General features: G+C 55.8%; 1 protein-coding gene across 1 annotated transcript; it reads left to right on the forward strand.

The window, feature by feature from the left end:
- The first annotated feature begins 3,877 nt into the window (after positions 1 to 3,877).
- On the forward strand, positions 3,878 to 12,768 carry LOC144247201 (bactericidal permeability-increasing protein-like). The gene is made up of 15 exons (XM_085558131.1): positions 3,878 to 4,050; positions 5,004 to 5,106; positions 5,690 to 5,818; positions 6,253 to 6,408; positions 6,795 to 6,858; positions 8,731 to 8,794; positions 9,248 to 9,339; positions 9,513 to 9,689; positions 9,903 to 9,962; positions 10,087 to 10,254; positions 10,539 to 10,606; positions 10,829 to 10,871; positions 11,224 to 11,287; positions 11,802 to 11,878; positions 12,476 to 12,768. Exons 1-15 carry the CDS (start codon positions 3,915 to 3,917, stop codon positions 12,521 to 12,523), a joined length of 1,449 nt encoding a protein of 482 aa, XP_085414257.1. The 5' UTR covers positions 3,878 to 3,914; the 3' UTR covers positions 12,524 to 12,768.
- Positions 12,769 to 13,295: the final 527 nt, after the last annotated feature.

The following is a 13,295-nucleotide window of genomic DNA, read 5'->3' on the forward strand; positions in this document are numbered from 1 at the left end:
GGAGGAAAGGAGGCTCAGGGGGGACCTTCTCACCCTCACAGCGCCCTGACAGGAGGGTGCAGCCATTGGGGGTCAGGCTCTGCTCCCAGGGAACAAGGGACATGATAAGAGGACATGATCTCAAGCTGCACCAGGGGACTTCTACGTTGGATTTTAGGAAAAATTCCTTCACGGAAAGGGTCCTTAGAACTTGGAATCGGCTGTCCAGGGAGGTGGCGGAGTCACCGTCCCTGGAGGTGTTTAAGGGAAGTCTGGACATGGCGCTCAGTGTCCTGGTTTAGTTGAAATGGTGGTTCTGGGTCGGAGGCTGAACACGATGATCTCGGAGATGCTTCCCAACCTATTTAACTGTGTGGTTTTGGGATTCCCGCGGCGGCGCCCAGCAGCGGGGCGGGCCCGGAGCGGCGGCGGGGCGGAACGCGGCGCTGAGGGGCGGAGGCGGCGGCGGGGCCGCCCCGGCCCGGCCGTCCCCGAAGCGCCGCTCTGTGCTGCGGCCAAGGCGCTTTTTCACTCCAAGAGCTTAGTCCGTAAAGTATTTCTGCAGTGGAGATGCTGTCCACTGGCTAACAGAGACAGAGGCAGGACAATCCCCACCCCACAAAGGGCACTCCCCGGTGCCGCTCGATCCCCTGCCTTTAGCTGATTGCCCTGACAAGCTTAGGGCCGCTGGGGCTGGGCTCTGTGGAGCCGCAGCCGGAGCAGCCCGCTGTCCTGGCCCGCAGGGAGAAGGCGGAGCAGGCCGTCTGGAGCCGGCTGCGGCACCTCCGGGCGCTGAAGGCGCGGCGGCCCCGGGCTCGCGCTGCGCTCCGCGTCGGGATCCTGGGTACGGCCGGGGCATCCCCGAGTCCCACGGGCAGCAGCCGCCTTTGCCTGGGGAGAAAGCAGCTGGGAAGAGCTGCGGGGAGCAACGGGGGGCCGGCACTGCCTCAGGAGGATCTCCTTTGTTGGCAGGATGCATGGCCGAGAGGCTTAAGGAGGAGATTCTGCACAGGGAGAAGCTGGTCGATGTCGTGGCAGGCCCTGATGCCTACCGTGACCTCTCTGTGCTGAAGCTCCTCTTGGTCTCGGGACAACCACATTTGCCACAGGTGCTGTCCACTGCCCAGTCCTGTAGGTGACAATGAACTTTCCCTGTCTGGAAATGCCTAAGGAAGATTTTAATTTGGAGTGACGACTTCTCTTTCCAAGGTCTCTCCAAACCCAGGCAGGCTGCTCTCACTTTTCTTGCTGAGACCTCGTGTTTTCCATCGTGGTTCCCCAGCCCGCATACCCCTGCCACTGGAAGGCTGGAGAGCAGCAGCAGTCATGCCTCTGGCACTGGCACAAGCTGCCCGGGGAATTCCCGGGCTGGTAATGGCACTGCAGAACACAGATGTGTCCGGATTTCCTTGCAGATGGCAAATGGGCAGCTTGTAGCACTGCAGAACAAAGATGTATTCAGAATTTCTTGCAGATGGCAAATGTGCCTGCACTGCTCACAGCCCAAGGAGCAGAACCGTGCCAGCCTGGTCCCTGTAGTACCTGGGTAGCCCCAGCACGTGGCTGCAAGGGGGCTTGAGCCATGGCAACACGAGTGAGATTTGGAAAGAGCTGGGACAGGATGGGGAACTGCCCACACGTGCTGAAGAGCGTGTGGGGCCAGAGGAACTCCTGGGCTGGGGAGCAGGGGGGACTATGGACAGTGGAGAGAGGGGTCCTGACCTGCAGTCCTGGGCAATGGACAGCAGCAGCACAGGACTCCTGCAAGTCCCTGTCCTCCTGGGCTCTTGGTTCCCATCTGACCATTCCCATTCCTTCTCCAGCAGCCTGGGGGAGCCAGCCTTTCCCCAGTGGAGCAGACCCCACACTCCCAGAACAGGCAGGGCAGCTCAGCAAGAGAAGCCTTTACCTGTCCAAATGGTTGGGGCCAGCAGGGTGGGATTCCATGTTCCATTCCCTCTGTCACCACTTGCAGGAAGCATTACCGGGACCGGCACATATGTTGAGCTTTAGATGTGGTTTTGGCTGCTCCTTGCCAAACACAGCACTGTTTAGTCAGGGTTCAGCTCTTTGAAGGCATTCATTCAGGACAACTTCAAAATTTGCTCAAAGCCAGGGGGAAGACTTCCTGATTTTGCTTCCTCTCTGTGCTATTCCTTATAAAATTTCATTTCTCCTTATGGAAGAGTTCTGCTTCCTCCATGCTCTTCATGAACATTATGAATGTTGTTTTGATGCAGCCCTTCAGTGTGATGGGGTTGTCTCCATGGGAGATTTGGGGGCTCCTGCTCTGAACTGAGCTGAACCAAGCTAAGAGCTGATTTTGGGTGACAGGGAGAGTCACAATTCCAAGGAGGCTGTGAGTGGGGATTTGGCCTTTTGTCTTTCTCCTGCTCTTGGATGTTTCTTTCTGGGCAAAAGGAGCTTTGGGCAAAGGAACTCTGCCCATGGGCTCCCAGTGATGGATTGGGCTGGCACTGATGGAGAATCACAGCCTGTGGGCAGTGATGGTAGGTACCTGTGGGACACAGCTCTTCCCTGCGTGGTTTGTCCCTCTCTGCTGGCACCATCCTTGCCATGTTCCTGTTTCCCAGGTCCCAGAGCTGACAGTGACTGCAGTGGCCCTTTCCAAAGCCATAGCCACTCATGCAAGCCCAGTGAGCATTTGCTGGTTGTCTTCCAGGCAGCCTGCAAGTGACTCTGCTGAAAATTAGTGGGACAAAAGGCAAAGGGGAACAGAATGCCTTGGTCTCTCTATCCACGATCTCCACGATCTGAGTTCCTGCAGAATGGACAACGTGGCCTCATCCCTTGGGGTCTCCTGAGGCTGCAGCACCAAGGGATTGCTGTGCTTGAGCAACAGCTGCATTTCACAACATCCTTAATTGGCTCAGGGATGAGCCTCTGCCAGCCAGGACTTCCCTGGATCCTGCATGAGATCTGCCTGCATCAGCAACCATGAGTTTCCTGTGCCTGGACTCCAGCAGGAAATGAAAGTAACTGAATAATTTCTTCTTCCTTCACTTTTGTCCTGCAAGGAGAGACCAGGCAGCCCAGCTCTCCTGGCTGGGAGGGAGCAGGGGTGTTCCCCCCTCACAACACCTGCCTGGCTGCACCCAGCTCCTGCCCCTGTCTCCAGCCATCGTGACAAGAGCTGTGACATATCAGGCCTCAGAAGTGATGTCTTTGGAGCTTGATCCTGGGGTGATGGATGCCTCCTCCTGTGTGTGGCTGCTCTGTACGGGAGCCCTGTGACAGGGTCTGGAGGTGCAGGGCACCCCACTGAGGTTGGCGCCCTGGTGCAGCTGCCCAGGCCAGGCAGGAGCTCCTTTGCCAGCCCTGCTGGATGTGGGGGTACCCAGGATTTGCTCCCATGAGGTGAGAAGCTGTGACCTGCCTTCTTTAGCCACTGCTGTGCCCCACAGCTGCTCTGGTGTCCCACTGCTGCTCTGGTTCCTTGGGCAGGTCTGTGGTGTGTGAGAAGCAGCTCAGAGTAGCCAGGAGAGCCATGGGACAGGGACAGAGATGCATGGCTGGGACCCTGCTCATGGACATCCCAGGCTGTTCCCAGCTTTTGCTGGGTGCAGGCTGCAGGAATGTGGCTCTGTGAGGCTCAGCTGCCAATGCCAAGCCCAGCTCTGCTCCACTGAGCATTCACTGCTGCCTCAGGCAGGGATTGATGGTGGTGACAGAGATCTGGGGACAGGGCTGTTGCCTCCCAGTTTCCACTGCTCCTTCCCTACCTTCAGTGAGAGGCAGCAGGTGTGCCTCTGTGCTGGGATGTGCCAATGGTGCCAGCAGCACAGCAGAGCAGGGTGGTGGCCAAGCAGGAAGTCCTGGGGACGCCCCCCATGGCTCTGCACCCCACCCTGACTAAGAGTTCCCTTTTTGGCAGGGATATAAAGGTGGTGTGGGCTGGGAGAGCCCAGCATAGCATGGCACTGTTGGAAGCCAGGATGGGAATGCAGAGCGTGGCAGTGGCTTGTGGGGCACTGGCCTTGTGCCTGGCACTCAGCACAGCCACCAACCCCGGCTTCGTGGTGAGGATGACCCAGGCAGGCTTGGACTATGGTGGGTTCTGCTTCTGATTTCTCTTCTCACAGATGTGCTGGTGGCAGAGGTGTGGAGCCAGGTAGCCTGTGAGAAGTGCAGGGTTCTGGGGCAGGATGGGGGATCGTTGGCCATGGATGCCAAGTGAGTAGCACAGGGACAGTGTGGGGAAATCCTTGGACAGGGGTGCCAAATGCACCACTGGCCAGAGCTTCCCTGTTGCACCTACCTGCCCCCCATGCCACAACTTGATGCAGCCCCTGCAGAGGGGTCCAGCCCTGTGGGGTCTCAGGGAGCTGCAGCCAGGCAGTGTGGGATGCTGGCACAGCAGGAGGGTGCTGGTCCCACAGCACATCCAGGCAGCTGAGCCGTGAGCCCTGGAGGAGGGAGCTGCAGAGGGGAGAGGAGTTGGGGACTTTAGGGAGGGGCAGTGACAGAGATGGATGGGCCCCGTGCTGGTTTTATCAAGGCAGGCAGAGCCCCGGCTCCAGCAGAGTGCAGTTATGGATTGAAATACACTGTGTGAGAAACAGCTCATTTAGCAGGCAGCTCTGCCAGGCAGTGTAGGAGAGAACGTGACTCCCCTCCTCAGACCGAGGCTGGGGTGCAGCACCCACTGATGCCGTGCTGCTCCCTGGGACATAAGCTACATCCATGTTTGCCTGCTGGCAATGGGCATGGAGCAGCCCAGTGCCTCAGAACTCCCACACACCTCACCAGGTAACAGCCTGCAAAGTGAGGACTGGGACACCTTTCTCCTTTCTGTGGCTACCACCTTTCTCTGGGACTGCAAGCAGGGCACCAGGCAGCATTGCCTGTGTGCTTACAGGGCTCTGTGCTCAGAGGTTTGCTTTAAATCCAGCCTGGGAGGCAGCACCACCTGGATCTCTCCTCTGATCCTTCTGCTGCACACCCAATGTGTGCTCCAGCTTCTGTAGCAGTGCTGGAGTGACGCTGTCTCTGTGTCCCTGCAGCTCAACAGCAGGGGATCGCGGTCCTGGCCCAGCTGAAGTTGCCAGACATTTTAGAGGACTCTCGTGTCTTCTATGTGGGGAAGGTGCGCTATGAGTTCTCCAGGTGAGCCTTGCCTGTGGCCTGGAGCCACCCACTATCCCCAGCCCAGGCAAGGGGCAGCGGGATTGCAGAGGGTGGGAGGCCTCTTGAGCAGTGAGGACCATCCTGTTCCCTCCACAGCTCCCTGACATGTTGTTCAGGTCCTTGGTGCATGTTCCTATTTGACTCCTTGCGCCAGGGGAAAAATGGAACCAGGGTCACAGCACTCGGGGCATGGGTGGGCTGTGTGCAATCAAAGTCTGGGTAGTGGAGATGGCCTTACCTGTGGGATCAGGGCACACGTTCCTGTGTGAAGCAGGGGCCCAGTCCCTGTGGCAATGCCGGCTCCCTGCTGCCCTGGGTGCCTCTCTGCTCCTGCAGTGCAGCATTTGGGGCTGCTTTGGGTGGCTGCAACTACCACATTCCCAAAGTGCCAGCGTAGCTTTGCAGAAGCAGAGGTGCAGCAGGGGATGTTGCCAGTGCAGTGACTCAATCCTGCTCGCCCTCCTTCCCTCCCTGAATGTCTCCCTCCCTTCCTCCCTAGCTTGTGCCTTGGGAGCAAGGAAGCACTGTAACATGACTTTTCTTTTTATTGCAATATTTTTAGACTGCGCCTTCGTGATTTCTACTTGCCACACTCACGGATTACCCCGATCTCCAACGTGGGCCTGCAGTTCTCCATCTCCAACGCCTTTGCTGAGCTGGATGGCGACTGGCGGGTGAAATTTCTCTTTATGTGAGTGCCCAGCTCTTCCTCTCTCTATTCAGGCACTCACTCTGTGTCTCCCTCTCTGGAATTGGACAGCTTTTTCTCCTCTCCCTCTGCCTTGTTTTTGGGCAGCTTTCACATTGCTCCCCCAGATATGATGGATAAAAAAGGCTGTGAGGCAGGACCAAGGCATATGGAAGGGGAGATATATGTGGACCCTCTTGTCTCGCTTCCACCACCCCTTCTTGCTCTCACTCCCCTCTATTTAAAGGTTACCTCTCCTAGTTTATGTGCCATTGAAATTTGGTTCCCCTGAGTTTGAACAATTTCCCAATCTCCTCTAGAGATACCATACATGGGGGAAGGTGATCCAGATAGATTCATGCAGAAACAGTTTTCAGGTCTCTTCAACAGGCTTTGTCATTGACAAATTTCCCTTTCTCATCCCCCCGTACCTGCAGCCGGGACCATGGATCTTTCAACCTGAAGATAGAAAATGTCTACATGAGAATTGTAGTGCAGCTGGGCAGTGACACGACTGGGAAGCCCACCATCAGCACCTCGGACTGCAGTGCCCGCATCTCCAAAGTCCGTGTGCTCTTTTCAGGCAAGCTTGGGTATGTGACTTCACTGTAAGTTCTGGAAACACTATGTGTTAGCCCACCTGCCATGGGAATTTGGCTCTGCCATGGGAATGTGGCCCTGGTGTGGGGAGTAGGTTGTTGGCAAATCTCAGGTTGCCTGGTCTTAAATCTGGCCTGAATTTCACCTGCTGTGGTTGCACATTTTACAGGAGTGAGTGTGGTTAAGGCAGACACCAGACTTCTGTGGTTTACCAGTAAGTCTGTTTGCAAATGTAAACCCTGGGGTAAAGCCAGATGCCACATTGGTGTGGGAATGATGTTCCCAGGGTCTTGCATCTCTAGGGTCTCCCTTTCCTGGGCACATACTTCTGCAGTATGGATCTGAGCTAGACAGGGCTTCTCTCTGTGTTTCTCTGCAGGTGGCTTTACAGCCTCTTCCACAGCGTTATTGAGTCCAAGTTGCGGAAGAGTTTAGAGAGTAAGGTATGTGAGCAGTGCAAGGCAGGGCCTTGGGTTCTGTGGTTGTCTTTAGCCCTCACTTGTAGGTGATGCATTGGAAGGATCAGATGTAGGGAGGTAACTATAACCAGAGCACAGGACCTTGTTGCCAATTCAGTAAAACCAAAGGAAAGGGCGTCGCAGGCTCCATAGCATAGAGTGACTTAGGCTGCACTTGAAACCTGAAGCCTTTGCCAAAGCCCAGCATAACTGGTTCCTAATTAACAAAGACTTTTCTTTCCATGTGGTCAGTTAATTAGATCTTATGTCTCCGCCAAACTCATTGTAACATGATCAGAGCTGTCCTTTAACCAGCCATATTCTGGAGAGCTTTGGGGAGCACGTGGGGGCAAACTCTCATTCCTGGATTTCAGACATTTGGTGTTTTGTTTTACTGAGGGGGGTCAGGGAGCTCTGGTACCGCTGCCTACTACAGACACCGACATGCAGGAGACCTGCAACAAGACATGGAAACAAGCTGTTAGCAATAATTACTACAAGGATAACTGGCATGAGTTAGAGCCTCTCTGGATGTGAACTGTGCTTGGGAAGGAGGCAGTTGGAGAACAGGCAAATTACATTCCTGCAGCAGATCCCATCCTGCCCAGGCACTATTCCCAATTCCATGCAACAATCTTCCCAAGTCCCCTGAGGTCTGTGGCAACAGATGGTCTGGCAGCAGGAGCAACAACAGGGCTCAGAGGCCTTTTCTGCTGTTTTGTCCCCTGGAAGGAGGACAGGTCTGGGACTGCAAAGGGACCCCACTGTCCTCTGCTCCTCCTCCTCTGCCTCATACACATTCTTCATTGTCTTGGTAGGGTCATGGTGTGAGGGGCAATGGGCAGCAGAGGGCAGGGGTAGGGACTGAGCTGCAGCCTGGGCACAGCTGGGCCTCAACCCAGGCCAGGCAGCCCGTGCCTGCCTCCTGCTGCTGCTGCAATGCTTGGGCAGTTCTAGTACCCCCAGTTCTGGGACTCCATTCACAGGGAGATCCCAGTCACAGGGAAATCCATGTCACAGGGAAATGCGGATCATGGGGAAATCCCAGTCACTGGGATGGCATTTTTCTGCCTGCAGCAACATCCTCACAGGCAGCAATGGAGCATTTTGAGCACAGACAGAAAAATATCACTGGGGACAGGGAAGAGCTGCAACCTGCTGTCACTAAGGCCATGCCCAAGGCTGTGTCGCTTCCTCCTCCTCATTTCTGGCAATGTGGTTGCTGCCCCTCCACAGCATTGCATCTCACCATCAGCTCTGTGGGCTTCATACCCGGTCAGACAGATCCTGCCCATGGTTGGCTGTGATGTTACAGTGAAAACAATGAAAGGAGCTTGTGCAGATATCCTCAGCCATCTGCAGGGCAGTGCCTTGCAGTAAATTTCCCAGGGCAGTGGTGAGCCAGCAATAAAATCCCCACAAATTCCAGGGCTTCACTTGTGGATGACAGAGGCAGACGCATGCACTCTCCTGCCCTGGCACACAGAGCTGTAGGAGCTCAGCAAAGCTCAGCTTCAGGGCAGTCAGTGCTCGTGCCCCTGCAGGGTGGGTTAATGCCTTTGGTTGCTCTGTTTTGGCCATGCCCTGGCTGCTCAGCACGGTTCATTCCTGCATGGGCCACAAGTGATTCCTTCCAAGGGTCTCCCCAGAGCTGAGCTGTGCCGAGGGGAAATTGCTGCAAGCAGATGCTTGTAGGTAGAAACCCTGCTTGTGTCTTGGACACCTAATGTGCTGCCTGATGAATGGAGACAATGATCACTGTGTGCTCTTTTACTTGAGCAGGCTTTGCCATGGAGCAGGGAGCGTGGCTGTGACCTGGCTGCCCCTGCTCAGCTCTGTGGCCTTTCTGTCCTGCAGGTGTGTGACAATGTGGCCAAGTCTGTGCACAATGAGCTCCAGACATACATCCGGACGCTGAGAGGTACTGGGGGGCTGTAAGTGGGTTTAGAAGCAGCTCTTCCTAGCTTTGGCCATCCATGAGGAATGTTTTACTTTGTACACTCCACTCCCCATCTCCTGGTGTTCTGCAGCAAAGCTGGTTGTTGGGAGAACCTTCTCAGCAGAGACAAATCACTCTGTGTGTCCTGTGTGGCTGTGGAAATTCCTTCAGAATCTGTGTCCAAGGGCTGGTGTTGGCTTGGGCTACTTTAACTAGGGATGTTGGCCATTCCTCAGGTCCAGGAGATGGCTGTGAAAAAGTCTGGAGAAAAGTGGGTTTTTTGCTTCCTAGCAGAAGCAAGCAGAGGGGCAGTTGGTAGTGAGCTGATGCACCAGGAAGCACAATCAAGGCACTGCCCAAATGCCAGAGGAGACCATCAGATTTCAGCTTCCTGAACATCTCCTTCTTACTCATCTCTCTTCCTTGTGTTTACAGTCACAGCCAGGATAGATGACAAGATAGGAATCGATTATTCCTTGGTGGCACCCCCAAGAGCTACTGCCCAGTCCCTGGATGCAGACCTGAAGGTGAGAGGCAGCCCTGGGAACACTTGATTTGGCCAATGCCAATGCCAAAGGCAAGTGGGAACCAAGGTTTTGGAATCTGTTGCAAATGCTGTTTGCCAGCCAGAGTCAGCAGGTGAGCCCCACTGCTATTTGTACCCCTTCTCCACCTTCTCCACATCTCTCTCTCTTCCCAGGGTGAATTCTACTCCCTGGCCCACCGCACCACCGTCCCCTTCTCACCACTGCCACTGGCCTTCCCCTCGGATCACGAGCACATGGTTTACTTTGGAGCCTCCAGCTACTTCTTCAACACAGCTGGCATTGCCTACCACAAGGCTGGGGCACTGGTCTTTGAAATCACAGAGTCCATGGTGAGTGGCATGAGTGGAACAGGGCTGGGAAGGAGGTTCCATTTGCTGATGTGCTCCAGGAGCAGCCAGTAATCCTGGAGAAGCCCCAGTGGGAGAGCAGGGGGCTGTGGGATGGGGCTGAGCTGTAAGACATGGCAGCATTTGGGGACAGGAGGTCTCGCCATGGGCTCCTCTGTGCCACATTGCCCCAGGGTGACAGTCCTCTCCTTGCAGATCCCAAAGAAAGCAGGATTCAGCTTGGATACTTCTATCTTCTCAGCCTTCATTCCCCAGGTGAGCAGTCTGGCCCTGCCTGCCCAGAGCTCTTGCACACACAGACTTTGCTGTGTGGCATGTGTTCTCCCTGAGGACTGGGGGTTTGTGCCATCATTCCCATCCTCTCTCTACTCCCACACAGCTGGAGGAGATGTACCCAAACATGCCAATGAAGTTGAGGTTGTCCACTCCCACTGCTCCATTCCTGACTATTGGACCAGGAGGAATCTCATTCCAGCCCATTGTGGATGCCCAGGCTTATGCCATCCATCCCAACTCCAGCCTGGCTCCTCTCTTCCTCCTCAGCCTGGTGAGTTCAGACATGGCCTGTGAGAGGGTGGACAAGGGATTTTGAGCTGTGCCCCGTCCTGTTGCCCAGATCCTGCCAGGGGAGCTCCCAGGTGCTGTCCAGGCACATTGGGATGTCCCCAATGGAACAAATCCTGAGCTGACAAATACCAGGTTTGGTGCTGGGTGCAAACACGCCCCTGGATGGGCAGTGGTGTGTTTCATTGGGTCTGATCCGTTCCCCTGGGTCTCTGCTCTGGAGTGAGGTGGGGTGAGCACTGCCAGAGCTCTGTGCTCTCTCCCCAGACAGGGAACGTGTCCGCTGTCATCAATGTGAGATCCGGCCGCATAGTTGGGAGCCTGGATGTGGGCAGGTACAGAGGGGAGCAGCCACTGACTGGGCAGGGGGTGGCTGGGGGTGTTTCTGTTTTGGGTGCCCAGGGTCAGAGAGGGGATGGGAAGGTCTCTGGGATGTGGGCCTGGTGTGGGAGGAATGAGCTGGGGCTGGAGGGAATGGGATCTGCATGGCCATCGATGGGTGGAATTGCTCCCTCCCTTGGGACATCCTCCACAGCACCACTTCTGTCCCTGTGCAGGATCAGGCTCTCTCTGAAGGATTCAGCTGTCGGCCATTTCCAGGTAAGCTATCATTGATCACGACCAGAGCCCCCAGCATGGAGCTGGCAGCCTGCTGGGGGCCAGGACAGGGAGTCATTCCTGCTACCTCCCAGCATGGTACCCCCCATTGACCCTGCAGCCTCCTCCTGCCTCAGCCTGCAAGGCTGGGGAAGGATGCAAAGCCAGACCCATTGCGGCTCTCACCCCAACCTTTCCTTCCTTGCCTGTGCAGCCAAACAAAGCTGCTGGTCTGTGGCAGTATGTGCCCATCCTAGCTTCTTGTCACTTTGTCTTTTCCTAATTATTCTCCAGAGCCTGCATGTCTCCTGTCCCTCAGGCTAAAGCCTTTCCTCCCCCTCTCCTCACTCCCCAGGTTCAAGAATTGCAGTCCATAATGAACTTCCTGACTTCCCGGGTCATCCTCCCACATCTCAATGGTGAGAACCTACTGGGGGGAATGGGGTTGCTGCAGCAGCTTCCACTCAGGTTGCTCCATCCAAGTGGTCCCAGCTCACTGATTAAATCCTCATTGCCAAGGCTGATGCAGGGAAAAGTGAGTGCAGGATGCAGTAGTGAAGCAGTGGGAGCCTCTTGCTGCTCTGACAGGCCCCCAGCAGCCAGTGCAATGGAAAAAATGAGCCCTCTGCATTTCCTAATGCTTTCCAGACCCTCTCCCCAAATCCCTGCATCTCCTGCCTTGCCAGCAGCTCAGACCAGAGTGGGGCTGGTGGCAGGATGGGCTTAGGGAGCTGTCATGGCACAACACAGCCCTTCTGTGGAGCTTCTTCTGCCAGCCCCAGGAGCAGTGGAGGAGAGGAAAGGGCTGGGAGAAGGAAGTGGCCGAGGAGGTGGATACCTCCTTGGTATCCAGGGTGCTCTGGATTTGAGTGCTCTGTGCTCCCTTGACTCCCATTTCCATCCCAATACAGACACATGTGTTGTCTTTTCCAGCCCGTTTGGATGAGGGTTTTCCTCTGCCACTTCTGGACAGGATTCAGCTCTCCAATATCCTTGTGAGGTTCCACCAGGTGAGTGAGAGGCAGCTCCTGACCCCAGGTGGGGCCCTTCCTACTGCCCACAAAGCCCTGCTTACCAGCACAGCCTCCCAGTCCAGTTCCCCCAGCTGTGCTAGGAAGTGCTGGATGACAGCTCTCAGCAGCAGAACAGTTCTTTGCTTTTCCTGGTTGCTTGGTGGTTGTCTGGGATGGCACCACATCTTTCTCCAATTCTTAAGCCTGGAGTCTGAATTTTTCACAACACTCTTTACAGCAGTGTCAGCCCCAAATCCCCACTCTCCCGGACTGGCAGTGCCTGGATGGATGCTGTGATGCCTGGTAGGATGCAGCCTTGCCTTCTCTGCTGTAAGGCCCTGTACCAGGTCCAGGGGAGCAGAGAGAGCCCCTATTGCAAGGTGCCTTTGGGAAACCCCAAAGTGGGGTCTCCATGGGGATCCCAAAAAGCTGTAGTGAGGCGTGGCTGTGAAATGTCTCTGGAGCCTGGCAGGGGGAAAAATAGGCACAGGGGTTGGCAGAGCCACATGTCCCAATCCATTCTCCCTTCAAGGATCTGATGAGTGCTGGGCGATGCAATTGTCAGCAGCTCAGCACTTTCTCTCTTTCTCCCAGAATTTCCTGCTGCTTGGAGCAGACGTTCACTTCCAGCCCCGGGGATGAAGATAAGGCTATGAGAGCCCTCCAGCAGTAAATATGTTTCATTCATCACTCACTTTGCCTATCTCTGCATGAGCCGAAGACTACCAGTCCTGACACTGTCCTGCACTGCTGCCTTGGCCGGGACCCTCCATGGTCCTGCTGGGGTCTCAACTGGTGCTGCCATGAGATAGGGGTCACCTGCCCTGGGCCACCCGCTCCCCTCCTTCCTCTGAGCAGCAATAAAGGCATTGGTGCTTGGGATATGCCATTGGTGTCACTGTCTGCAGCTCAGGCCACACAGGGTCAGATGGGAGCTGGACTGGGACAGCCAGGTTTGGCTTGTTTCCATGGCCATGGCGAGGCACCACAGAGCACCTGTGCCTGCTGTCCTGTGCCTTCACTCCAGCCTTGGGGCAGGGTAGCTGGGAAGAGCACAGTGGAAAAGGCCCTGGGGTTGCTGGTCAACAGCAGCTGGACATGAGCACCAGGTTCCACAAGGCCATGTATCATCCTGGCCCTTATCAGCCACAGTGGGGAAACAGGACCAGGAAAGGGTTTGTGCTTTGTCCAGTTGTGGGTCTCTCACTTCAAAATGCACATGGAGGTGCTGGATTATGTCCAGAAAAGGGCAGTGGAACCAGGGAAGAAGCTGGAGCACCAGGAGAGGCTGAGGGAGCTGAGGGGGCTCAGCCTGGAGGAAAGGAGGCTCAGGGGGGACCTTCTCACCCTCACAGCGCCCTGACAGGAGGGTGCAGCCATTGGGGGTCAGGCTCTGCTCCCAGGGAACAAGGGA

Source organism: Lonchura striata, chromosome 20, assembly GCF_050655825.1.
Source record: "Lonchura striata isolate lonStrDom1 chromosome 20, ASM5065582v1, whole genome shotgun sequence".
Classification (NCBI taxonomy): domain Eukaryota; kingdom Metazoa; phylum Chordata; class Aves; order Passeriformes; family Estrildidae; genus Lonchura; species Lonchura striata.